This window comes from Punica granatum, chromosome 2 (assembly GCF_007655135.1).
Source record: "Punica granatum isolate Tunisia-2019 chromosome 2, ASM765513v2, whole genome shotgun sequence".
In the NCBI taxonomy this organism is placed as follows: domain Eukaryota; kingdom Viridiplantae; phylum Streptophyta; class Magnoliopsida; order Myrtales; family Lythraceae; genus Punica; species Punica granatum.
The window spans coordinates 6,274,391-6,299,541 of record NC_045128.1 but is presented as its reverse complement, the minus strand read 5'-3'; the positions used below and the strand labels follow the sequence as shown (position 1 = coordinate 6,299,541).

General features: G+C 37.0%; 3 protein-coding genes across 3 annotated transcripts; all 3 read right to left on the bottom strand.

Annotated features, from left to right (window-relative positions):
* Positions 1-9,093: 9,093 nt before the first annotated feature.
* LOC116197275 (glucan endo-1,3-beta-glucosidase 7-like) lies at positions 9,094-10,365 on the bottom strand. Its single transcript, XM_031527365.1, has 3 exons — positions 10,218-10,365; positions 9,627-9,890; positions 9,094-9,422 (listed from the first exon to the last, which is right to left on the bottom strand). Exons 1-3 carry the CDS (start codon positions 10,294-10,296, stop codon positions 9,391-9,393), a joined length of 375 nt encoding a protein of 124 aa, XP_031383225.1. The 5' UTR covers positions 10,297-10,365; the 3' UTR covers positions 9,094-9,390.
* A 6,162-nt stretch (positions 10,366-16,527) lies between these two features.
* Positions 16,528-17,599, bottom strand: LOC116197390 (glucan endo-1,3-beta-glucosidase 7-like). The gene is made up of 3 exons (XM_031527531.1): positions 17,453-17,599; positions 16,862-17,125; positions 16,528-16,657 (listed from the first exon to the last, which is right to left on the bottom strand). The coding sequence occupies exons 1-3, from the start codon at positions 17,529-17,531 to the stop codon at positions 16,626-16,628; spliced, it is 375 nt and encodes a 124-aa protein (XP_031383391.1). The 5' UTR covers positions 17,532-17,599; the 3' UTR covers positions 16,528-16,625.
* A 4,879-nt stretch (positions 17,600-22,478) lies between these two features.
* Positions 22,479-23,741, bottom strand: LOC116197382 (glucan endo-1,3-beta-glucosidase 7-like). The gene is made up of 3 exons (XM_031527519.1): positions 23,603-23,741; positions 23,012-23,275; positions 22,479-22,807 (listed from the first exon to the last, which is right to left on the bottom strand). Exons 1-3 carry the CDS (start codon positions 23,679-23,681, stop codon positions 22,776-22,778), a joined length of 375 nt encoding a protein of 124 aa, XP_031383379.1. The 5' UTR covers positions 23,682-23,741; the 3' UTR covers positions 22,479-22,775.
* Between the last annotated feature and the right edge of the window lie 1,410 nt (positions 23,742-25,151).

Below are 25,151 nucleotides of genomic sequence, written 5' to 3'. Positions count from 1 at the left end.
AACAAAAATCATGTTTGTCTTTGACCTCCATATGTGTGGCCAAAAATTAACTAATTAAGTTCGAGTTAGTTCTACTAAACAATAGATTGAAGAAGTTAGAATGATCGGTTGATCATGCCACCATCGATTCTAAGATTTGTGTAGTTGGCTCGGTCGATTATGCAATCTATGAACTTGGGGTGTCCGTTATTGGTTGGAACAATTCAATGGCTCGATTGGCCGCCCTTCTGAGGTTATTACTTTTGAAATAAAAATTTCCACTTTAGTACCAGAAGATAATAAAAACTGATGAATATATTAAAGTTACATCCCCAATAACTTTGAAATTGAATAATTATATTACCTCATTTTAAAATAGGACACCCACCATCCTTGTTTTGTGTGCGCTACTGCTGACATGTCACGTGTAAATGCCTCGTTAAATAATTTTTTTATTTGAAACATTTTTTGTTCAATAACCAAAAAATTCCAAAATTTTCACATTTTAATAGTTTTAACACGAACTTTTTTCTCTCATCCAAAAATACAAAATTATCGAAACCAGAGCAAGGCAATACCGTTTTGGAGCAAGAAAGTGTCACTAAGACGCAAGACAAAGCGATGAAAGCCTGAGGCGTTCGCCAGAAGTTTTGAAGCGAGCAAGAGTGCCCAGAATGCGAAGATTATTTAAAAACACATAGCAAATAGGATCCAAAATTCTATATGTAAAAGAGGGAATGTTGTAACTGCTCAACACATGATCTCGACTTTCAGAGACAAAGATCACAATTGCTGGAGAGCAAGGAAAATTTATAAATAGCTGAAGATCCCAACGGAGAAAGGACCTTTCGTTCAACAAAAATTTCAACATAGCTTTCAATTAGCAGTAGACTAATTTATTAGTAAGAGTAGTCTAATTTTGATTTCGAGCTTGTAGCAGTAGGAGTTATCCTCAACGATTCTGGTTCAACAGTCTATGATGGTAGAAATCGTCCTCAACAGCACGATCGTGAGCTCATTGCCATCATCCTACGGCTATTTAGCTAGAGCATCTCAATGTGGTTGCATCCTCCATTGTTGATACAGGCGACTTCAAATCAGTCTATAGTAGTGCACGACCCTGGCGGGATGGAAGGGAGTGGAGTGTAAAATATCCTTTGTGATCTTGGTTGAGTTTGTATTCTTCATTACCATCTCTGTATTCCATCGACTTTGTGATTGCAAAATAAATGCTTCGCAATTGTGCGCTGTCTCTCTATTGTCACGAAGTCCTTTTAATTAAGTCATTTACAAAACTCCAAATTAGGATTTGAACAGAAAAATAAGTTCTCTAATTCTCTAGAAAATAGGAAAATTTTAAACTATCGTTCTCCAATCACCAAAATCTAGCCACAACTGACAAAAACAAAATGAGAATTAATGAAACCACGGTGTGGGAGTATCGGGATACGAAATCAACTAAAAGCACCTTGTGGCAAGGAACCAAGCCGATGCTCGAATGAGGACTGTTTGTTTTAATCAAGAGATTATTGACACCTTCTAATCTCACCCAAAAAAAAAAAACAACTGATCATCTTGTCCCAGAGAAGGCTAATAATGGAAATGACAGGGAAAAGTGGAGGAACTTATTAGTACTGATGAAACGGAGTGAAAGCTAATGTCTGTGGAAATGATGCCATTAGTGGATCGATCGATGAATGGATGTTTCGAATGATATCAAAAGTCTCAACCAACATACACAGACTTACATATTTATTTATATACAAATATATTATCTATGCAGACGAGAAGGTTAAATGGAAATGAAGGAAAAAGACCCTTTCTGATTTTTATATATATATATATATATATATATCGCGAGAGAGAGAGATAAGGTTAGTGAATCAATCAGATGGGTCAGGAGATGAGCTGCGAGAACGAAATGCGGTATATTCGAAATTGGATTCTTGCTTCTACAATGCGTAACCTTCGCAATACGATTAATGGATAAATGAGACAAGGCTAGCTTAATCTCTCAAACCCATATATTAGATAAAGGAAAAAAAAGCGTTTAAAATGAAGATCAATTTATTAAGCGGCACTAAACACAGTAATTCTCTCTGATAATCCTCCTTTTCTGATTTTTCTTCCCCTTATTTTCCCACATCACATCAAACTGAAGCTTTTCTTCTCTTTCTCTCTTTAAGTCTCTCTCAATTGCTATTTACCAGGATATACGCAGCTATCATGACCTGAAAACAAGAGGAATTTGTGAAATAATACTCTTCAGTTAAAAGAAGATTCATGAGTCTAGATATAAAGAAAGAGAGTATATACTACACTTAAAACATTTCTACAAGAGTGAGTATTTTTTTAGTATTGATAGATTTTAAAAATGGCTAATTATTCGGAAAAGGTTTTCAAATAAAAGCGGGCCTTTGTAAAAGAAGTTTTACTTGGATCGTGGAAGTGGAAGTTTGCATGGCCGCGCCGCCAAAGTCGCAATCAGTAGGTTTCTTCTCAGAGTGCTGGAAGAGGGAGTTCATGGCATACGATGCATGAGCAGCGACTGTGTTGGGCTCAAAGCAAGGGGCTCCTGGTTGGATTGAGGCGCAGTCCGCGCCATGACCACAGGCATAGTCAAGGGCTGCCTGGAGCTTTGGGACTTCAGCTCCAGTCTTCGCGATGCACCAACTACCATTTGGTTCCGAAGCTGCCTTGGTGACTGTTGAATCGGTTCCGTGCAACAATAGGTAATCATGCGCGATTATATCGGACAGATTAATAGGTAATCATGAAAGTGTCCACCAACAATATTAGAAGGGAATTAAACAGGAGAGAAATTATTGGAGCTCCCACTTGGCAATGATAAACTTCAACTAATGATGAATGGGTATTAATTACCCAAATTACTGCCAAATCACAAATTAATCACAGCAACATATAATTGATGTTTTTCTCAACACATTTTTGGGAAATAAGACTGTATAAAATTTTCTCGAAAAGAAAACCCGACTTTCTTTTAAGTAAAAGAGCTACAAAGCTTACTTGCGGAGTGAAGAAGCAGGGCAAAGCTAAGAGGAGGAGAAGAGACATTGGGCTGAGGTCTGTGGAAGGGAAGCCATAATGGATGGATTGATCGATCAAAGAAATGCTTAGAATGATTTGCACTTCCAGTGTCTCAACCAAGAAGAAATGCACATATTATATATATATATATGTGTGTGTGTGCGCGCGCGCGCGCGTTTGTAAATAGTGGCAGTGAATTACCAAATGAGCTATAGGAATAAATATAGTTAGTTAATAATAAAAAGAAAGGTTATTAACGTGGTGTTTTATTATGATGGGAAGTAAATCCAATTTGACTTTGTCCACCGCACTTGGCCTTATCCATGCTATAAACTTTGTTTCTTTACAAAATCACACTCTATTCCATTTAACTTCACTTTACTTTTCCATCAAATCAATACACAATCATTATATTTTATTGTTTTTTTCAATTTAATAATAGATTCTCTCACATACTTTTTTTTATTATTATTACAATTAATTTTTAATATTAAAAATTCTCCAAATTATTCATTATTTTTCCCTCAATTCAACAACATTGTCATTTCTGTTTTATGTTTATACAATTAAATAATAAATTCTCTCACGTATGTTTTCTTAACTATAATTACAACTATTTTTTAAAGATAAATTTTTCAATTACTTGTATCTTCATCCCGTGAAATTAAGTATAATCATACTCTACTCTATTACCAAACGCCACGTAACTAATTAAGTTCGAGTTAGTTTTTGCTCGAGCAGTAAATTTATTTTATGCTTTGTTTGTTTACTAAATCACACTCTACTTCGTTTAACTCCACTTTATTTTTTCAATAATTCAATAATACAATCATTAAATTTCTACATTTTTTTCAATTTAAAAATAAATTTTCTCGCGTACTTTTTCTCAACAATTATATAATTAATTTTTTAATATTAAATTCTTCTAACTATTCATTTTTTTCTCAATTCAACAATATATCATTACTTTTTTATCCTCTTATTCATTTAATAATTAATTCTCTTACATATTTTTTCTAAACTACAATTACAACCAATTTTTTTAATATAAATTTCTCCAAGTACTTTTGTTTTCGTCCCGTGGAGTTAAGAATAATCATACTTTACTCCGTTACCAACACGACCTAACTAATTAAGTTCAAGTTAGTTTTGCTCGAACAGTACATTTAAGTGATTGATTAGAGTCGGTTTGTTTGTGCCGTCCTCGACTCTATGATTTTTTTATTAGATTTCGCGTGATATTAATTTATCAAACTAAGGTTCACCATACATCATGAATTCGATTCTCCCCTACTGGTGACCAATCTAGGGGCATATACTGATAAAGTCTCCATATGATAAGAAATACATATCCGGTGAGCGCTCAAAGAAACAACAAATGCTCTCTTAAATAGACAAGCCTCCGAGCTAGTGCATCGGCGCTGAAGTTCCCTTCGCGGAAGATCTGCGCAGCACGAATACCCTGGAATGTACTGCTGAGGGTCCTGCAATCAATCACAAGAGTACGTAGTAATGATTACTACAACTATCACCCCAACAAGATCATATACGACCTGGCATCTAATTCCACCTCAAGTGGGTGATACCAAGACTGAGAGCGAGCTAGAGTCCATGTCGTTAATGCCCATAGCTTGGCCACAATACTGGGTGCTATACCGATTCTACGTGTGAAGCCTGCCCGCCACTGTCCATTCTCGTCTCGGACGATGCCACCGCCTCCTGCCTTACCAGGATTACCTAGCGCCAAGCCATTGGTATTAAGCTTGAACCGGCCTGGACTAGGGGAACCCATTTGACCATGAACTCACTACAACTTTTTTACCCGCTGCGAAGGACTCTGCAGCCCTACTACGGGTTAACAAAGGTTTAATAAAAAAAAATTGCATTTTAATAATTCTAGCGCGAACTTTTGTCTTTAACTAAAAATGCACAAACTTTTGATTTGATAACAATTCTAGCATGACATTAAATTTTTCGTTAATTTGGACAGAATCGGGACCATAGAGGGCGCCGACGACCCCAATTGAGGGGAGGGCGCCTGCGAATGCAATAAGGGGGAGGGTGTTGGTGACCCCAATTGGGGGAGTGATAGCCGGGGTCGAGACTCCACCAAAGGAATTGGGAGAATTCCTAATTTGAGAGTTCTCCCGATTCCGGGGAATGGCCTTGATTCTGACCGCTAACACCCCCTTACATGATTGGGGTCACTAGCACCCTACCCCCCGATTGGGGTCGTCGGCGCTCTCTATGACCTCAATTCCGTCCAAATTTACGGAAAAATGGACCCTGCTAAAATTGATATCAAATCGAAAGTATGAACATATTTAGGTTAAGAAAAAAAAATTCGTGCTTGAATTGTTAAAATGTGAAAATTTTGTATTTTTTTTGTTATTAATCCTTTTTAAAATAACTAAATAAATGACACCCCTATTCTTGGTCCTAATTCTGGCCCTATTGATACCTCCGGGCTAAATGGAAAAAGTGAAATCCCCAAGGACTGCGGGTTGGTAGGATTGAATGGAAATATGATCATTTACGTAATTACCAAGCAAAGTTCAAAACATTACGCCAACAAAACGAAAAGGGAATGAGAACAGGAGAATAATAGATGAATGTGTATTAATTACCCAAATTACTGTCGTAATCACCATTAACCACAGTAACATTATTACCGTTTTCTCAAAAGGTTTTTGTGGAGTAAGATCATTTAAAATTTTCTCGAAAAGGAAAACTTGACTTTCTTTTGATGTTGATGCCATGGAAAATGCAGGGAAGTGAAAGTACGTCTGAGCTTACTTGCAGAGTGAAAAAGCAGGGCAAAACCCAAGAGGAGCATTGCCATAAGAACTAGAGGTGTGTACGGATGCCGAATATACCTGGAAACGATTAAAACCTACCCGTTATGGTAGGGTCTAGTTCTGATTGAAAATTGGATAGGGTCCATCAAGAGAGGACATAGTGCGGTGACGCACCTCTCTCCTGGTGATCAAGAAGTCTCAGTTTCAATACTTAGTGGGACTACTCGTGCTCCTTTATTAGATATTTAATATTTCTATTTCAATATACTACATGGACTTCCTTTGTAATTGAAAAAAAAAAGAAAAAAAAAAAATGATAGGATCCGAGTATAAAAATTAGGAATCGGTGAAATCCGATTCCGATTCCAGCAGAGAGAGTACCCACAACTGGAACCAGAACCAGGATCTGCAACCTGCCTTTCTATATATACACGTAAATATACAACATGCATATACATATATATATATATATAAATTAATAATCCCACATAAACAAAAGGGAAAAAAATAAAATGGAAAACCCTGGAATTAGCTCTCTTTTATCTCTACTTCATCCATCTCTCCCCTGAGCTCCCCATTGACGCCCATTCCTCTAGAATCGTTTAGCCATCGCAATCATTTTTCAGGGCGACAACGGCTGCTGCTCCGTAGGCTCGAGGCGTGAGCTACTGCTACTCTTCTTTGTTGACACTACCATGAACCAGCCAAATCGTGAAGCTCTGTTGCTCAAGTAGTGGCCACTGACATGCTTTAGAGCTTCTCTAAGAAGAACCTCCCTACCTCGGCAATGTAATGTAGTGCCGGTTCGAAACTCCCAAACAGTGGTTACCGTCCCGCGAGAGTTCCTCGAGACTGCCGCACTGGTGGGTGATCGAGAAAAAAAGAAAAGAAAAAGAAAAGGAAAAAGAATAGTATAGATTTTAAACGGGTATTCAGAACCTGTGATATAATACAAAGTTTTGGATAGAGTTCGGTTCTATGACTAATAGTGGTAGGGCATAGTTCCAAAATTACGGAACAGGTCCTATATAGATAGGATCCGGATATCTTGAAAACTATAGGGTATCCAAATTCGCACGGCCCAAATAGGATCTGAGGTCTGTGGAAGAGAAGCCATTGATGGATTGATTGACGAAAGAACTGCTTTGAATGCTTTCTAGTGTCTCAACGAGGGAGTATACGTGCATATCTATAGCGGGCAAGAAGGTCTTGATGTGGGCCCACCCAAAGGTGCATGTGGACCCCATGGGTGTGTCTAGTCTCTTCTGTAATGGCAATGAGTTACCAAGTAATGAGCTGTAGGTTTAAATGTAGTTAGTTACTATAAAGTTGTTAATGCGGTTTTTATTATGAAGGGAACAAAAATCTTTTTATTATGAAGGGAACAAAAATCATGTTTGTCTTTGACCTCCATATGTGTGGCCAAAAATTAACTAATTAAGTTCGAGTTAGTTCTACTCAAACATTAGATTGAAGAAGTTAGAATGATCGGTTTGATCATGCCACCATCGATTCTAAGATTTGTGTAGTTGGCTCGGTCGATTATGCAATCTATGAAACTTGGGGTGTCCGTTATTGGTTGGAACAATTCAATGGCTCGATTGGCCGCCCTTCTGAGGTTATTACTTTTGAAATAAAAATTTCCACTTTAGTACCAGAAAGATAATAAAAACTGATGAATATATTAAAGTTACATCCCCAATAACTTTGAAATTGAATAATTATATTACCTCATTTTAAAATAGGACACCCACCATCCTTGTTTTTGTGTGCGCTACTGCTGACATGTCACGTGTAAATGCCTCGTTAAATAATTTTTTTATTTGAAACATTTTTTGTTCAATAACCAAAAATTCCAAAATTTTCACATTTTAATAGTTTTAACACGAACTTTTTTCTCTCATCCAAAAAATACAAAATTATCGAAACCAGAGCAAGGCAATACCGTTTTGGAGCAAGAAAGTGTCACTAAGACGCAAGACAAAGCGATGAAAGCCTGAGGCGTTCGCCAGAAGTTTTGAAGCGAGCAAGAGTGCCCAGAATGCGAAGATTATTTAAAAACACATAGCAAATAGGATCCAAAATTCTATATGTAAAAGAGGGAATGTTGTAACTGCTCAACACATGATCTCGACTTTCAGAGACAAAGATCACAATTGCTGGAGAGCAAGGAAAATTTATAAATAGCTGAAGATCCCAACGGAGAAAGGACCTTTCGTTCAACAAAAATTTCAACATAGCTTTCAATTAGCAGTAGACTAATTTATTAGTAAGAGTAGTCTAATTTTGATTTCGAGCTTGTAGCAGTAGGAGTTTATCCTCAACGATTCTGGTTCAACAGTCTATGATGGTAGAAATCGTCCTCAACAGCACGATCGTGAGCTCATTGCCATCATCCTACGGCTATTTAGCTAGAGCATCTCAATGTGGTTGCATCCTCCATTGTTGATACAGGCGACTTCAAATCAGTCTATAGTAGTGCACGACCCTGGCGGGATGGAAGGGAGTGTAAAATATCCTTTGTGATCTTGGTTTGAGTTTGTATTCTTCATTACCATCTCTGTATTCCATCGACTTTGTGATTGCAAAATAAATGCTTCGCAATTGTGCGCTGTCTCTCTATTGTCACGAAGTCCTTTTAATTAAGTCATTTACAAAACTCCAAATTAGGATTTGAACAGAAAAATAAGTTCTCTAATTCTCTAGAAAATAGGAAAATTTTAAACTATCGTTCTCCAATCACCAAAATCTAGCCACAACTGACAAAAACAAAATGAGAATTAATGAAACCACGGTGTGGGAGTATCGGGATACGAAATCAACTAAAAGCACCTTGTGGCAAGGAACCAAGCCGATGCTCGAATGAGGACTGTTTGTTTTAATCAAGAGATTATTGACACCTTCTAATCTCACCCAAAAAAAAAAAACAACTGATCATCTTGTCCCAGAGAAGGCTAATAATGGAAATGACAGGGAAAAGTGGAGGAACTTATTAGTACTGATGAAACGGAGTGAAAGCAAATGTCTGTGGAAATGATGCCATTAGTGGATCGATCGATGAATGGATGTTTCGAATGATATCAAAAGTCTCAACCAACATACACAGACTTACATATTTATTTATATACAAATATATTATCTATGCAGACGAGAAGGTTAAATGGAAATGAAGGAAAAAGACCCTTTCTGATTTATATATATATATATATATATATATATCGCGAGAGAGAGAGATAAGGTTAGTGAATCAATCAGATGGGTCAGGAGATGAGCTGCGAGAACGAAATGCGGTATATTCGAAATTGGATTCTTGCTTCTACAATGCGTAACCCTTCGCAATACGATTAATGGATAAATGAGACAAGGCTAGCTTAATCTCTCAAACCCATATATTAGATAAAGGAAAAAAAAGCGTTTAAAATGAAGATCAATTTATTAAGCGGCACTAAACACAGTAATTCTCTCTGATAATCCTCCTTTTCTGATTTTTTCTTCCCCTTATTTTCCCACATCACATCAAACTGAAGCTTTTCTTCTCTTTCTCTCTTTAAGTCTCTCTCAATTGCTATTTACCAGGATATACGCAGCTATCATGACCTGAAAACAAGAGGAATTTGTGAAATAATACTCTTCAGTTAAAAGAAGATTCATGAGTCTAGATATAAAGAAAGAGAGTATATACTACACTTAAAACATTTCTACAAGAGTGAGTATTTTTTTAGTATTGATAGATTTTAAAAATGGCTAATTATTCGGAAAAGGTTTTCAAATAAAAGCGGGCCTTTGTAAAAGAAGTTTTACTTGGATCGGTGGAAGTTTGCATGGCCGCGCCGCCAAAGTCGCAATCAGTAGGTTTCTTCTCAGAGTGCTGGAAGAGGGAGTTCATGGCATACGATGCATGAGCAGCGACTGTGTTGGGCTCAAAGCAAGGGGCTCCTGGTTGGATTGAGGCGCAGTCCGCGCCATGACCACAGGCATAGTCAAGGGCTGCCTGGAGCTTTGGGACTTCAGCTCCAGTCTTCGCGATGCACCAACTACCATTTGGTTCCGAAGCTGCCTTGGTGACTGTTGAATCGGTGCCGTGCAACAATAGGTAATCATGCGCGATTATATCGGACAGATTAATAGGTAATCATGAAAGTGTCCACCAACAATATTAGAAGGGAATTAAAACAGGAGAGAAATTATTGGAGCTCGCCACTTGGCATGAATAAAACTTCAACTAATGATGAATGGGTATTAATTACCCAAATTACTGCCAAAATCACAAATTAATCACAGCAACATATAATTGATGTTTTTCTCAACACATTTTTGGGAAATAAGACTGTATAAAATTTTCTCGAAAAGAAAACCCGACTTTCTTTTAAGTAAAAGAGCTACAAAGCTTACTTGCGGAGTGAAGAAGCAGGGCAAAAGCTAAGAGGAGGAGAAGAGACATTGGGGCTGAGGTCTGTGGAAGGGAAGCCATAATGGATGGATTGATCGATCAAAGAAATGCTTAGAATGATTTGCACTTCCAGTGTCTCAACCAAGAAGAAATGCACATATATATATATATATGTGTGTGTGCGCGCGCGCGCGCGTTTGTAAATAGTGACAGTGAATTACCAAATGAGCTATAGGAATAAATATAGTTAGTTAATAATAAAAAGAAAGGTTATTAACGTGGTGTTTTATTATGATGGGAAGTAAAATCCAATTTGACTTTGTCCACCGCACTTGGCCTTATCCATGCTATAAACTTTGTTTCTTTACAAAATCACACTCTATTCCATTTAACTTCACTTTACTTTTCCATCAAATCAATAACACAATCATTATATTTTTATTGTTTTTTTCAATTTAATAATAGATTCTCTCACATACTTTTTTTTAATTATTATTACAATTAATTTTTTAATATTAAAAAATTCTCCAAATTATTCATTATTTTTCCCTCAATTCAACAACATTGTCATTTCTGTTTTATGTTCTTATACAATTAAATAATAAATTCTCTCACGTATGTTTTCTTAACTATAATTACAACTAATTTTTTAAAGATAAATTTTTTCAATTACTTGTATCTTCATCCCGTGAAATTAAGTATAATCATACTCTACTCTATTACCAAACGCCACGTAACTAATTAAGTTCGAGTTAGTTTTGCTCGAGCAGTAAATTTATTTTATGCTTTGTTTGTTTACTAAATCACACTCTACTTCGTTTAACTCCACTTTATTTTTTCAATAATTCAATAATACAATCATTAAATTTCTACATTTTTTTCAATTTAAAAATAAATTTTCTCGCGTACTTTTTCTCAACAATTATTATAATTAATTTTTTAATATTAAATTCTTCTAACTATTCATTTTTTTCTCAATTCAACAATATAATCATTACTTTTTTATCCTCTTATTCATTTTAATAATTAATTCTCTTACATATTTTTTCTAAACTACAATTACAACCAATTTTTTAATAATAAATTTCTCCAAGTACTTTTGTTTTCGTCCCGTGGAGTTAAGAATAATCATACTTTACTCCGTTACCAAACACGACCTAACTAATTAAGTTCAAGTTAGTTTTGCTCGAACAGTACATTTAAGTGATTGATTAGAGTCGGTTTGTTTGTGCCGTCCTCGACTCTATGATTTTTTATTAGATTTCGCGTGATATTAATTTATCAAACTAAGGTTCACCATACATCATGAATTCGATTCTCCCCTACTGGTGACCAATCTAGGATGGCATATACTGATAAAGTCTCCATATGATAAGAAATACATATCCGGTGAGCGCTCAAAGAAAACAACAAAATGCTCTCTTAAATAGACAAGCCTCCGAGCTAGTGCATCGGCGCTGAAGTTCCCTTCGCGGAAGATCTGCGCAGCACGAATACCCTGGAATGTACTGCTGAGGGTCCTGCAATCAATCACAAGAGTACGTAGTAATGAATTACTACAACTATCACCCCAACAAGATCATATACGACCTTGGCATCTAATTCCACCTCAAGGTGGGTGATACCAAGACTGAGAGCGAGCTAGAGTCCATGTCGTTAATGCCCATAGCTTGGCCACAATACTGGGTGCTATACCGATTCTACGTGTGAAGCCTGCCCGCCACTGTCCATTCTCGTCTCGGACGATGCCACCGCCTCCTGCCTTACCAGGATTACCTAGCGCCAAGCCATTGGTATTAAGCTTGAACCGGCCTGGACTAGGGGAACCCATTTGACCATGAACTCACTACAACTTTTTTACCGCTGCGAAGGACTCTGCAGCCCTACTACGGGTTAACAAAGGGTTAATAAAAAAAAATTGCATTTTAATAATTCTAGCGCGAACTTTTGTCTTTAACTAAAAATGCACAAACTTTTGATTTGATAACAATTCTAGCATGACATTAAATTTTTCGTTAATTTGGACAGAATCGGGACCATAGAGGGCGCCGACGACCCCAATTGAGGGGAGGGCGCCTGCGAATGCAATAAGGGGGAGGGTGTTGGTGACCCCAATTGGGGGAGTGATAGCCGGGGTCGAGACTCCACCAAAGGAATTGGGAGAATTCCTAATTTGAGAGTTCTCCCGATTCCGGGGAATGGCCTTGATTCTGACCGCTAACACCCCCTTACATGATTGGGGTCACTAGCACCCTACCCCCCGATTGGGGTCGTCGGCGCTCTCTATGACCTCAATTCCGTCCAAATTTACGGAAAAATGGACCCTGCTAAAATTGATATCAAATCGAAAGTATGAACATATTTAGGTTAAGAAAAAAAAATTCGTGCTTGAATTGTTAAAATGTGAAAATTTTGTATTTTTTTTGTTATTAATCCTTTTTAAAATAACTAAATAAATGACACCCCTATTCTTGGTCCTAATTCTGGCCCTATTGATACCTCCGGGCTAAATGGAAAAAGTGAAATCCCCAAGGACTGCGGGTTGGTAGGATTGAATGGAAATATGATCATTTACGTAATTACCAAGCAAAGTTCAAAACATTACGCCAACAAAACGAAAAGGGAATGAGAACAGGAGAATAAATAGATGAATGTGTATTAATTACCCAAATTACTGTCGTAATCACCATTAACCACAGTAACATTATTACCGTTTTCTCAAAAGGTTTTTGTGGAGTAAGATCATTTAAAATTTTCTCGAAAAGGAAAACTTGACTTTCTTTTGATGTTGATGCCATGGAAAATGCAGGGAAGTGAAAGTACGTCTGAGCTTACTTGCAGAGTGATGCAGAGTGAAAAAGCAGGGCAAAACCCAAGAGGAGCATTGCCATAAGAACTAGAGGTGTGTACGGATGCCGAATATACCTGGAAACGATTAAAACCTACCCGTTATGGTAGGGTCTAGTTCTGATTGAAAATTGGATAGGGTCCATCAAGAGAGGACATAGTGCGGTGACGCACCTCTCTCCTGGTGATCAAGAAGTCTCAGTTTCAATACTTAGTGGGACTACTCGTGCTCCTTTATTAGATATTTAATATTTCTATTTCAATATACTACATGGACTTCCTTTGTAATTGAAAAAAAAAAGAAAAAAGAAAAAATGATAGGATCCGAGTATAAAAATTAGGAATCGGTGAAATCCGATTCCGATTCCAGCAGAGAGAGTACCCACAACTGGAACCAGAACCAGGATCTGCAACCTGCCTTTCTATATATACACGTAAATATACAACATGCATATACATATATATATATAAATTAATAATCCCACATAAACAAAAGGGAAAAAAATAAAATGGAAAACCCTGGAATTAGCTCTCTTTTATCTCTACTTCATCCATCTCTCCCCTGAGCTCCCCATTGACGCCCATTCCTCTAGAATCGTTTAGCCATCGCAATCATTTTTCAGGGCGACAACGGCTGCTGCTCCGTAGGCTCGAGGCGTGAGCTACTGCTACTCTTCTTTGTTGACACTACCATGAACCAGCCAAATCGTGAAGCTCTGTTGCTCAAGTAGTGGCCACTGACATGCTTTAGAGCTTCTCTAAGAAGAACCTCCCTACCTCGGCAATGTAATGTAGTGCCGGTTCGAAACTCCCAAACAGTGGTTACCGTCCCGCGAGAGTTCCTCGAGACTGCCGCACTGGTGGGTGATCGAGAAAAAAAAGAAAAAGAAAAAGAAAAGGAAAAAGAATAGTATAGATTTTAAACGGGTATTCAGAACCTGTGATATAATACAAAGTTTTGGATAGAGTTCGGTTCTATGACTAATAGTGGTAGGGCATAGTTCCAAAATTACGGAACAGGTCCTATATAGATAGGATCCGGATATCTTGAAAACTATAGGGTATCCAAATTCGCACGGCCCAAATAGGATCTGAGGTCTGTGGAAGAGAAGCCATTGATGGATTGATTGACGAAAGAACTGCTTTGAATGCTTTCTAGTGTCTCAACGAGGGAGTATACGTGCATATCTATAGCGGGCAAGAAGGTCTTGATGTGGGCCCACCCAAAGGTGCATGTGGACCCCATGGGTGTGTCTAGTCTCTTCTGTAATGGCAATGAGTTACCAAGTAATGAGCTGTAGGTTTAAATGTAGTTAGTTACTATAAAGTTGTTAATGCGGTTTTTATTATGAAGGGAACAAAAATCTTTTTATTATGAAGGGAACAAAAATCATGTTTGTCTTTGACCTCCATATGTGTGGCCAAAAATTAACTAATTAAGTTCGAGTTAGTTCTACTCAAACATTAGATTGAAGAAGTTAGAATGATCGGTTTGATCATGCCACCATCGATTCTAAGATTTGTGTAGTTGGCTCGGTCGATTATGCAATCTATGAAACTTGGGGTGTCCGTTATTGGTTGGAACAATTCAATGGCTCGATTGGCCGCCCTTCTGAGGTTATTACTTTTGAAATAAAAATTTCCACTTTAGTACCAGAAAGATAATAAAAACTGATGAATATATTAAAGTTACATCCCCAATAACTTTGAAATTGAATAATTATATTACCTCATTTTAAAATAGGACACCCACCATCCTTGTTTTTGTGTGCGCTACTGCTGACATGTCACGTGTAAATGCCTCGTTAAATAATTTTTTTATTTGAAACATTTTTTGTTCAATAACCAAAAAATTCCAAAATTTTCACATTTTAATAGTTTTAACACGAACTTTTTTCTCTCATCCAAAAAATACAAAATTATCGAAACCAGAGCAAGGCAATACCGTTTTGGAGCAAGAAAGTGTCACTAAGACGCAAGACAAAGCGATGAAAGCCTGAGGCGTTCGCCAGAAGTTTTGAAGCGAGCAAGAGTGCCCAGAATGCGAAGATTATTTAAAAACACATAGCAAATAGGATCCAAAATTCTATATGTAAAAGAGGGAATGTTGTAACTGCTCAACACATGATCTCGACTTTCAGAGACAAAGATCACAATTGCTGGAGAGCAAGGAAAATTTATAAATAGCTGAAGATCCCAACGGAGAAAGGACCTTTCGTTCAACAAAAATTTCAACATAGCTTTCAATTAGCAGTAGACTAATTTATTAGTAAGAGTAGTCTAATTTTGATTTCGAGCTTGTAGCAGTAGGAGTTTATCCTCAACGATTCTGGTTCAACAGTCTATGATGGTAGAAATCGTCCTCAACAGCACGATCGTGAGCTCATTGCCATCATCCTACGGCTATTTAGCTAGAGCATCTCAATGTGGTTGCATCCTCCATTGTTGATACAGGCGACTTCAAATCAGTCTATAGTAGTGCACGACCCTGGCGGATGGAAGGGAGTGTAAAATATCCTTTGTGATCTTGGTTTGAGTTTGTATTCTTCATTACCATCTCTGTATTCCATCGACTTTGTGATTGCAAAATAAATGCTTCGCAATTGTGCGCTGTCTCTCTATTGTCACGAAGTCCTTTTAATTAAGTCATTTACAAAACTCCAAATTAGGATTTGAACAGAAAAATAAGTTCTCTAATTCTCTAGAAAATAGGAAAATTTTAAACTATCGTTCTCCAATCACCAAAATCTAGCCACAACTGACAAAAACAAAATGAGAATTAATGAAACCACGGTGTGGGAGTATCGGGATACGAAATCAACTAAAAGCACCTTGTGGCAAGGAACCAAGCCGATGCTCGAATGAGGACTGTTTGTTTTAATCAAGAGATTATTGACACCTTCTAATCTCACCCAAAAAAAAAAACAACTGATCATCTTGTCCCAGAGAAGGCTAATAATGGAAATGACAGGGAAAAGTGGAGGAACTTATTAGTACTGATGAAACGGAGTGAAAGCTAATGTCTGTGGAAATGATGCCATTAGTGGATCGATCGATGAATGGATGTTTCGAATGATATCAAAAGTCTCAACCAACATACACAGACTTACATATTTATTTATATACAAATATATTATCTATGCAGACGAGAAGGTTAAATGGAAATGAAGGAAAAAGACCCTTTCTGATTTTATATATATATATATATATATATATATCGCGAGAGAGAGAGATAAGGTTAGTGAATCAATCAGATGGGTCAGGAGATGAGCTGCGAGAACGAAATGCGGTATATTCGAAATTGGATTCTTGCTTCTACAATGCGTAACCCTTCGCAATACGATTAATGGATAAATGAGACAAGGCTAGCTTAATCTCTCAAACCCATATATTAGATAAAGGAAAAAAAAGCGTTTAAAATGAAGATCAATTTATTAAGCGGCACTAAACACAGTAATTTCTCTGATAATCCTCCTTTTCTGATTTTTTCTTCCCCTTATTTTCCCACATCACATCAAACTGAAGCTTTTCTTCTCTTTCTCTCTTTAAGTCTCTCTCAATTGCTATTTACCAGGATATACGCAGCTATCATGACCTGAAAACAAGAGGAATTTGTGAAATAATACTCTTCAGTTAAAAGAAGATTCATGAGTCTAGATATAAAGAAAGAGAGTATATACTACACTTAAAACATTTCTACAAGAGTGAGTATTTTTTTAGTATTGATAGATTTTAAAAATGGCTAATTATTCGGAAAAGGTTTTCAAATAAAAGCGGGCCTTTGTAAAAGAAGTTTTACTTGGATCGGTGGAAGTTTGCATGGCCGCGCCGCCAAAGTCGCAATCAGTAGGTTTCTTCTCAGAGTGCTGGAAGAGGGAGTTCATGGCATACGATGCATGAGCAGCGACTGTGTTGGGCTCAAAGCAAGGGGCTCCTGGTTGGATTGAGGCGCAGTCCGCGCCATGACCACAGGCATAGTCAAGGGCTGCCTGGAGCTTTGGGACTTCAGCTCCAGTCTTCGCGATGCACCAACTACCATTTGGTTCCGAAGCTGCCTTGGTGACTGTTGAATCGGTGCCGTGCAACAATAGGTAATCATGCGCGATTATATCGGACAGATTAATAGGTAATCATGAAAGTGTCCACCAACAATATTAGAAGGGAATTAAAACAGGAGAGAAATTATTGGAGCTCGCCACTTGGCATGAATAAAACTTCAACTAATGATGAATGGGTATTAATTACCCAAATTACTGCCAAAATCACAAATTAATCACAGCAACATATAATTGATGTTTTTCTCAACACATTTTTGGGAAATAAGACTGTATAAAATTTTCTCGAAAAGAAAACCCGACTTTCTTTTAAGTAAAAGAGCTACAAAGCTTACTTGCGGAGTGAAGAAGCAGGGCAAAAGCTAAGAGGAGGAGAAGAGACATTGGGGCTGAGGTCTGTGGAAGGGAAGCCATAATGGATGGATTGATCGATCAAAGAAATGCTTAGAATGATTTGCACTTCCAGTGTCTCAACCAAGAAGAAATGCACATATATATATATATGTGTGTGTGCGCGCGCGCGCGCGTTTGTAAATAGTGGCAGTGAATTACCAAATGAGCTATAGGAATAAATATAGTTAGTTAATAATAAAAAGAAAGGTTATTAACGTGGTGTTTTATTATGATGGGAAGTAAAATCCAATTTGACTTTGTCCACCGCACTTGGCCTTATCCATGCTATAAACTTTGTTTCTTTACAAAATCACACTCTATTCCATTTAACTTCACTTTACTTTTCCATCAAATCAATAACACAATCATTATATTTTTATTGTTTTTTTCAATTTAATAATAGATTCTCTCACATACTTTTTTTTAATTATTATTACAATTAATTTTTTAATATTAAAAAATTCTCCAAATTATTCATTATTTTTCCCTCAATTCAACAACATTGTCATTTCTGTTTTATGTTCTTATACAATTAAATAATAAATTCTCTCACGTATGTTTTCTTAACTATAATTACAATTAATTTTTAAAGATAAATTTTTTCAATTACTTGTATCTTCATCCCGTGAAATTAAGTATAATCATACTCTACTCTATTACCAAACGCCACGTAACTAATTAAGTTCGAGTTAGTTTTGCTCGAGCAGTAAATTTATTTTATGCTTTGTTTGTTTACTAAATCACACTCTACTTCGTTTAACTCCACTTTATTTTTTCAATAATTCAATAATACAATCATTAAATTTCTACATTTTTTTCAATTTAAAAATAAATTTTCTCGCGTACTTTTTCTCAACAATTATTATAATTAATTTTTTAATATTAAATTCTTCTGACTATTCATTTTTTTCTCAATTCAACAATATAATCATTACTTTTTTATCCTCTTATTCATTTTAATAATTAATTCTCTTACATATTTTTTCTTAACTACAATTACAACCAATTTTTTAATAATAAATTTCTCCAAGTACTTTTGTTTTCGTCCCGTGGAGTTAAGAATAATCATACTTTACTCCGTTACCAAACACGACCTAACTAATTAAGTTCAAGTTAGTTTTGCTCGAACAGTACATTTAAGTGATTGATTAGAGTCGGTTTGTTTGTGCCGTCCTCGACTCTATGATTTTTTATTAGATTTCGCGTGATATTAATTTATCAAACTAAGGTTCACCATACATCATGAATTCGATTCTCCCCTACTGGTGACCAATCTAGGATGGCATATACTGATAAAGTCTCCATATGATAAGAAATACATATCCGGTGAGCGCTCAAAGAAAACAACAAAATGCTCTCTTAAATAGACAAGCCTCCGAGCTAGTGCATCGGCGCTGAAGTTCCCTTCGCGGAAGATCTGCGCAGCACGAATACCCTGGAATGTACTGCTGAGGGTCCTGCAATCAATCACAAGAGTACGTAGTAATGAATTACTACAACTATCACCCCAACAAGATCATATACGACCTTGGCATCTAATTCCACCTCAAGGTGGGTGATACCAAGACTGAGAGCGAGCTAGAGTCCATGTCGTTAATGCCCATAGCTTGGCCACAATACTGGGTGCTATACCGATTCTACGTGTGAAGCCTGCCCGCCACTGTCCATTCTCGTCTCGGACGATGCCACCGCCTCCTGCCTTACCAGGATTACCTAGCGCCAAGCCATCGGTATTAAGCTTGAACCGGCCTGGACTAGGGGAACCCATTTGACCATGAACTCACTGCAACTTTTTTACCGCTGCGAAGGACTCTGCAGCCCTACTACGGGTTAACAAAGGGTTAATAAAAAAAAATTGCATTTTAATAATTCTAGCGCGAACTTTTGTCTTTAACTAAAAATGCACAAACTTTTGATTTGATAACAATTCTAGCATGGCATTAAATTTTTCGTTAATTTGGACAGAATCGGGACCATAGAGGGCGCCGACGACCCCAATTGAGGGGAGGGCGCCTGCGAATGCAATAAGGGGGAGGGTGTTGGTGACCCCAATTGGGGGAGTGATAGCCGGGGTCGAGACTCCACCAAAGGAATTGGGAGAATTCCTAATTTGAGAGTTCTCCCGATTCCGGGGAATGGCCTTGATTCTGACCGCTAACACCCCCTTACATGATTGGGGTCACTAGCACCCTACCCCCCGATTGGGGTCGTCGGCGCTCTCTATGACCTCAATTCCGTCCAAATTTACGGAAAAATGGACCCTGCTAAAATTGATATCAAATCGAAAGTATGAACATATTTAGGTTAAGAAAAAAAAATTCGTGCTTGAATTGTTAAAATGTGAAAATTTTGTATTTTTTTTGTTATTAATCCTTTTTAAAATAACTAAATAAATGACACCCCTATTCTTGGTCCTAATTCTGGCCCTATTGATACCTCCGGGCTAAATGGAAAAAGTGAAATCCCCAAGGACTGCGGGTTGGTAGGATTGAATGGAAATATGATCATTTACGTAATTACCAAGCTAAGTTCAAAACATTACGCCAACAAAACGAAAAGGGAATGAGAACAGGAGAATAAATAGATGAATGTGTATTAATTACCCAAATTACTGTCGTAATCACCATTAACCACAGTAACATTATTACCGTTTTCTCAAAAGGTTTTTGTGGAGTAAGATCATTTAAAATTTTCTCGAAAAGGAAAACTTGACTTTCTTTTGATGTTGATGCCATGGAAAATGCAGGGAAGTGAAAGTACGTCTGAGCTTACTTGCAGAGTGAAAAAGCAGGGCAAAACCCAAGAGGAGCATTGCCATAAGAACTAGAGGTGTGTACGGATGCCGAATATACCTGGAAACGATTAAAACCTACCCGTTATGGTAGGGTCTAGTTCTGATTGAAAATTGGATAGGGTCCATCAAGAGAGGACATAGTGCGGTGACGCACCTCTCTCCTGGTGATCAAGAAGTCTCAGTTTCAATACTTAGTGGGACTACTCGTGCTCCTTTATTAGATATTTAATATTTCTATTTCAATATACTACATGGACTTCCTTTGTAATTGAAAAAAAAAAGAAAAAAGAAAAAATGATAGGATCCGAGTATAAAAATTAGGAATCGGTGAAATCCGATTCCGATTCCAGCAGAGATAGTACCCACAACTGGAACCAGAACCGGGATCTGCAACCTGCCTTTCTATATATACACGTAAATATACAACATGCATATATATATATAAATTAATAATCCCACATAAACAAAAAGGAAAAAAATATAATGGAAAACCCTAGAATTAGCTCTCTGTATCTCTACTTCATCCATCTCTCCCCTGAGCTCCCCATTGACGCCCATTCCTCTAGAATCGTTTAGCCATCGCAATCATTTTTCCGGGCGTCAACGGCTGCTGCTCCCTAGGCTTGAGGCACTTTAGCTCCTGTTCTCCACTCCACCCGAGGCGTGAGCTACTGCTACTCTTCTTTGTTGACACTACCATGAACCAGCCAAATCGTGAAGCTCTGTTGCTCAAGTAGTGGCCACTGACATGCTTTAGAGCTTCCCTAAGAAGAAGCCTCCCTACCTCGGCAATGTAATGTAGTGCCGGTTCGAAACTCCCAAACAGTGGTTACCGTCCCGCGAGAGTTCCTCGAGACTGCCGCACTAGTAGGTGACCGAGAAAAAAAAAGAAAAAGAAAAAGAAAAGGAAAAAGAATAGTATAGATTTTAAACGGGTATTCAGAACCTGTGATATAATACAAAGTTCCGGATAGAGTTCGGTTCTATGACTAATAGTGGTAGGGCACAGTTCCAAAATTACGGAACAGGTCCTATATAGATAAGATCCGGATATCTTGAAAGCTATAGGGTATCCAAATTCGCATGACCCAAATAGGAACTGAGGTCTATGGAAGAGAAGCCATTGATGGATTGATTGACGAAAGAACTGCTTTGAATGCTTTGCAGTGTCTCAACCAGGGAGTATACGTGCATATCTAAAGCGGGCAAGAAGGTCTTGATGTGGGCCCACCCAAAGGTGCATGTGGACCCCATGGGTGTGTCTAGTCTCTTCTGGAATGGCAATGAGTTACCAAGTAATAAGCTGTAGGTTTAAATGTAGTTAGTTACTATAAGGTTGTTAATGCGGTTTTTATTATGAAGGGAACAAAAATCTTTTTATTATGAAGGGAGCAAAAATCATGTTTGTCTTTGACCTCCATATGTGTGGCCAAAAATTAACTAATTAAGTTCGAGTTAGTTCTACTCGAACATTAGATTGAAGAGGTTAGAATGATCGGTTTGATCATGCCACCATCGATTCTAAGATTTGTGTAGTTGGCTCGGCCGATGATGCAATCTGTGGAACTTGGGGTGTCCGTTATTGGTTGGAACAATCCAATGGCTCGATTGGCCGCCCTTCTGAGGTTATTACTTTTGAAATAAAAATTTCCACTTTAGTACCAGAAAGATAATAAAAATTGATGAATATAAACCACGGTGTGGGAGTATCGGGATACGAAATCAACTAAAAGCACCTTGTGGCAAGGAACCAAGCCGATGCTCGAATGAGGACTGTTTGTTTTAATCAAGAGATTATTGACACCTTCTAATCTCACCCAAAAAAAAAAAACAACTGATCATCTTGTCCCAGAGAAGGCTAATAATGGAAAAGACAGGGAAAAGTGGAGGAACTTATTAGTACTGATGAAACAGAGTGAAAGCTAATGTCTGTGGAAATGATGCCATTAGTGGATCGATCGATGAATGGATGTTTCGAATGATATCAAAAGTCTCAACCAACATACACAGACTTACATATTTATTTATATGCAAATATATTATCTATGCAGACGAGAAGGTTAAATGGAAATGAAGGAAAAAGACCCTTTCTGATTTATATATATATATATATATATATATATATAGCGAGAGAGAGAGATAAGGTTAGTGAATCAATCAGATGGGTCAGGAGATGAGCTGCGAGAACGAAATGCGGTATATTCGAAATTGGATTCTTGCTTCTACAATGCGTAACCCTTCGCAATACGATTAATGGATAAATGAGACAAGGCTAGCTTAATCTCTCAAACCCATATATTAGATAAAGGAAAAAAAAGCGTTTAAAATGAAGATCAATTTATTAAGCGGCACTAAACACAGTAATTCTCTCTGATAATCCTCCTTTTCGGATTTTTTCTTCCCCTTATTTTCCCACATCACATCAAACTGAAGCTTTTCTTCTCTTTCTCTCTTTAAGTCTCTCTCAATTGCTATTTACCAGGATATACGCAGCTATCATGACCTGAAAACAAGAGAAATTTGTGAAATAATACTCTTCAGTTAAAAGAAGATTCATGAGTTTAGATATAAAGAAAGAGAGTATATACTACACTTAAAACATTTCTACAAGAGTGAGTATTTTTTTAGTATTGATAGATTTTAAAAATGGCTAATTATTCGGAAAAGGTTTTCAAATAAAAGCGGGCCTTTGTAAAAGAAGTTTTACTTGGATCGGTGGAAGTTTGCATGGCCGCGCCGCCAAAGTCGCAATCAGTAGGTGTCTTCTCAGAGTGCTGGAAGAGCCAGTTCATGGCATACGATGCATGAGCAGCGATTGTGTTGGGCTCAAAGCAAGGGGCTCCTGGTTGGATTGAGGCGCAGTCCGCGCCATGACCACAGGCATAGTCAAGGGCTGCCTGGAGCTTTGGGACTTCAGCTCCAGTCTTCGCGATGCACCAACTACCATTTGGTTCCGAAGCTGCCTTGGTGACTGTTGAATCGGTGCCGTGCAACAATAGGTAATCATGCGCGATTATATCGGACAGATTAATAGGTAATCATGAAAGTGTCCACCAACAATATTAGAAGGGAATTAAAACAGGAGAGAAATTATTGGAGCTCGCCACTTGGCATGAATAAAACTCCAACTAATGATGAATGGGTATTAATTACCCAAATTACTGCCAAAATCACAAATTAATCACAGCAACATATAATTGATGTTTTTCTCAACACATTTTTGGGAAATAAGACTGTATAAAATTTTCTCGAAAAGAAAACCCGACTTTCTTTTAAGTAAAAGAGCTACAAAGCTTACTTGCGGAGTGAAGAAGCAGGGCAAAAGCTAAGAGGAGGAGAAGAGACATTGGGGCTGAGGTCTGTGGAAGGGAAGCCATAATGGATGGATTGATCGATCAAAGAAATGCTTAGAATGATTTGCACTTCCAGTGTCTCAACCAAGAAGAAATGCACATATATATATATATATATATATATATATCTGTGTGTGTGCGCGCGTTTGTAAATAGTGGCAGTGAATTACCAAATGAGCTATAGGAATAAATATAGTTAGTTAATAATAAAAAGAAAGGTTATTAACGTGGTGTTTTATTATGGAGGGAAGTAAAATCCAATTTGACTTTGTCCACCGCACTTGGACTTATCCATGCTATAAACTTTGTTTCTTTACAAAATCACACTCTATTCCATTTAACTTCACTTTACTTTTCCATCAAATCAATAACACAATCATTATATTTTTATCGTTTTTTCAATTAAATAATAAATTCTCTCACGTACTTTTTTTAATTATTATTACAATTAATATTTTAATATTAAAAAATTCTCCAAATTATTCATTATTTTTCCCTCAATTCAACAACATAGTCATTTTTTTATGTTCTTATACAATTAAATAATAAATTCTCTCACGTATGTTTTCTTAACTATAATTACAACTAATTTTTTTAAGATAAATTTTTTCAATTACTTGTATCTTCATCCCGTGAAGTTAAGTATAATCATACTCTACTCTGTGACCAAACGCAACCTAACTAATTAAGTTCGAGTTAGTTTTGTTCGAACAGTAAATTTATCTTGTGCTTTGTTTGTTTACTAAATCACACTCTACTTCGTTTAACTCCACTTTATTTTTTCATTAATTCAATAATACAATCATTAAATTTCTACATTTTTTTCAATTTAAAAATAAATTTTCTCACGTACTTTTTCTCAACAATTGTTATAATTAATTTTTTAATATTAAATTCTTTTAACTATTCATTTTTTTCTCAATTCAACAATATAATCATTACTTTTTTATCCTCTTATTCATTTTAATAATTAATTCTCTTACATATTTTTCTTAACTACAATTACAACCAATTTTTTAATAATAAATTTCTCCAAGTACTTTTGTTTTCGTCCCGTGGAGTTAAGCATAATCGTACTTTACTCCGTTACCAAACACGACCTAACTAATTAAGTTCAAGTTAGTTTTGCTCGAACAGTACATTTAAGTGATTGATTTGAGTCGGTTTGTTTGTGCCGTCCTCGACTCTATGATTTTTTATTAGATTTCGCATGATATTAATTTATCAAACTAAGGTTCACCATACATCATGAATTCGATTCTCCCCTATTGGTGACCAATCTAGGATGGCATATACTGATAAAGTCTCCATATGATAAGAAATACATATCCGGCGAGCGCTCAAAGAAAACAACAAAATGCTCTCGTAAATAGACACGCCTCCGAGCTAGTGCATCGGCGCTGAAGTTCCCCTCGCGGAAGATCTGCGCAGCACGAATACCCTGGAATGTACTGCTGAGGGTCCTGCAATCAATCACAAGAGTACGTAGTAATG

Excerpts from the sequence above, each read along its gene's own strand:
- LOC116197275 (XM_031527365.1), bottom strand. The coding sequence starts at position 10,296 with ATGGCTTCCCTTCCACAGACCTCAGCCCCAATGTCTCTTCTCCTCCTC. Across the intron at positions 9,891-10,217 it reads CCTGCTTCTTCACTCCGCAA|TCACCAAGGCAGCTTCGGAA; the intron begins GTAAGCTTTGTA and ends CCGATTCAACAG. Across the intron at positions 9,423-9,626 it reads GCAAACTTCCACCGATCCAA|GTCATGATAGCTGCGTATAT; the intron begins GTAAAACTTCTT and ends TCTTGTTTTCAG.
- LOC116197390 (XM_031527531.1), bottom strand. The coding sequence starts at position 17,531 with ATGGCTTCCCTTCCACAGACCTCAGCCCCAATGTCTCTTCTCCTCCTC. Across the intron at positions 17,126-17,452 it reads CCTGCTTCTTCACTCCGCAA|TCACCAAGGCAGCTTCGGAA; the intron begins GTAAGCTTTGTA and ends CCGATTCAACAG. Across the intron at positions 16,658-16,861 it reads GCAAACTTCCACCGATCCAA|GTCATGATAGCTGCGTATAT; the intron begins GTAAAACTTCTT and ends TCTTGTTTTCAG.
- LOC116197382 (XM_031527519.1), bottom strand. The coding sequence starts at position 23,681 with ATGGCTTCCCTTCCACAGACCTCAGCCCCAATGTCTCTTCTCCTCCTC. Across the intron at positions 23,276-23,602 it reads CCTGCTTCTTCACTCCGCAA|TCACCAAGGCAGCTTCGGAA; the intron begins GTAAGCTTTGTA and ends CCGATTCAACAG. Across the intron at positions 22,808-23,011 it reads GCAAACTTCCACCGATCCAA|GTCATGATAGCTGCGTATAT; the intron begins GTAAAACTTCTT and ends TCTTGTTTTCAG.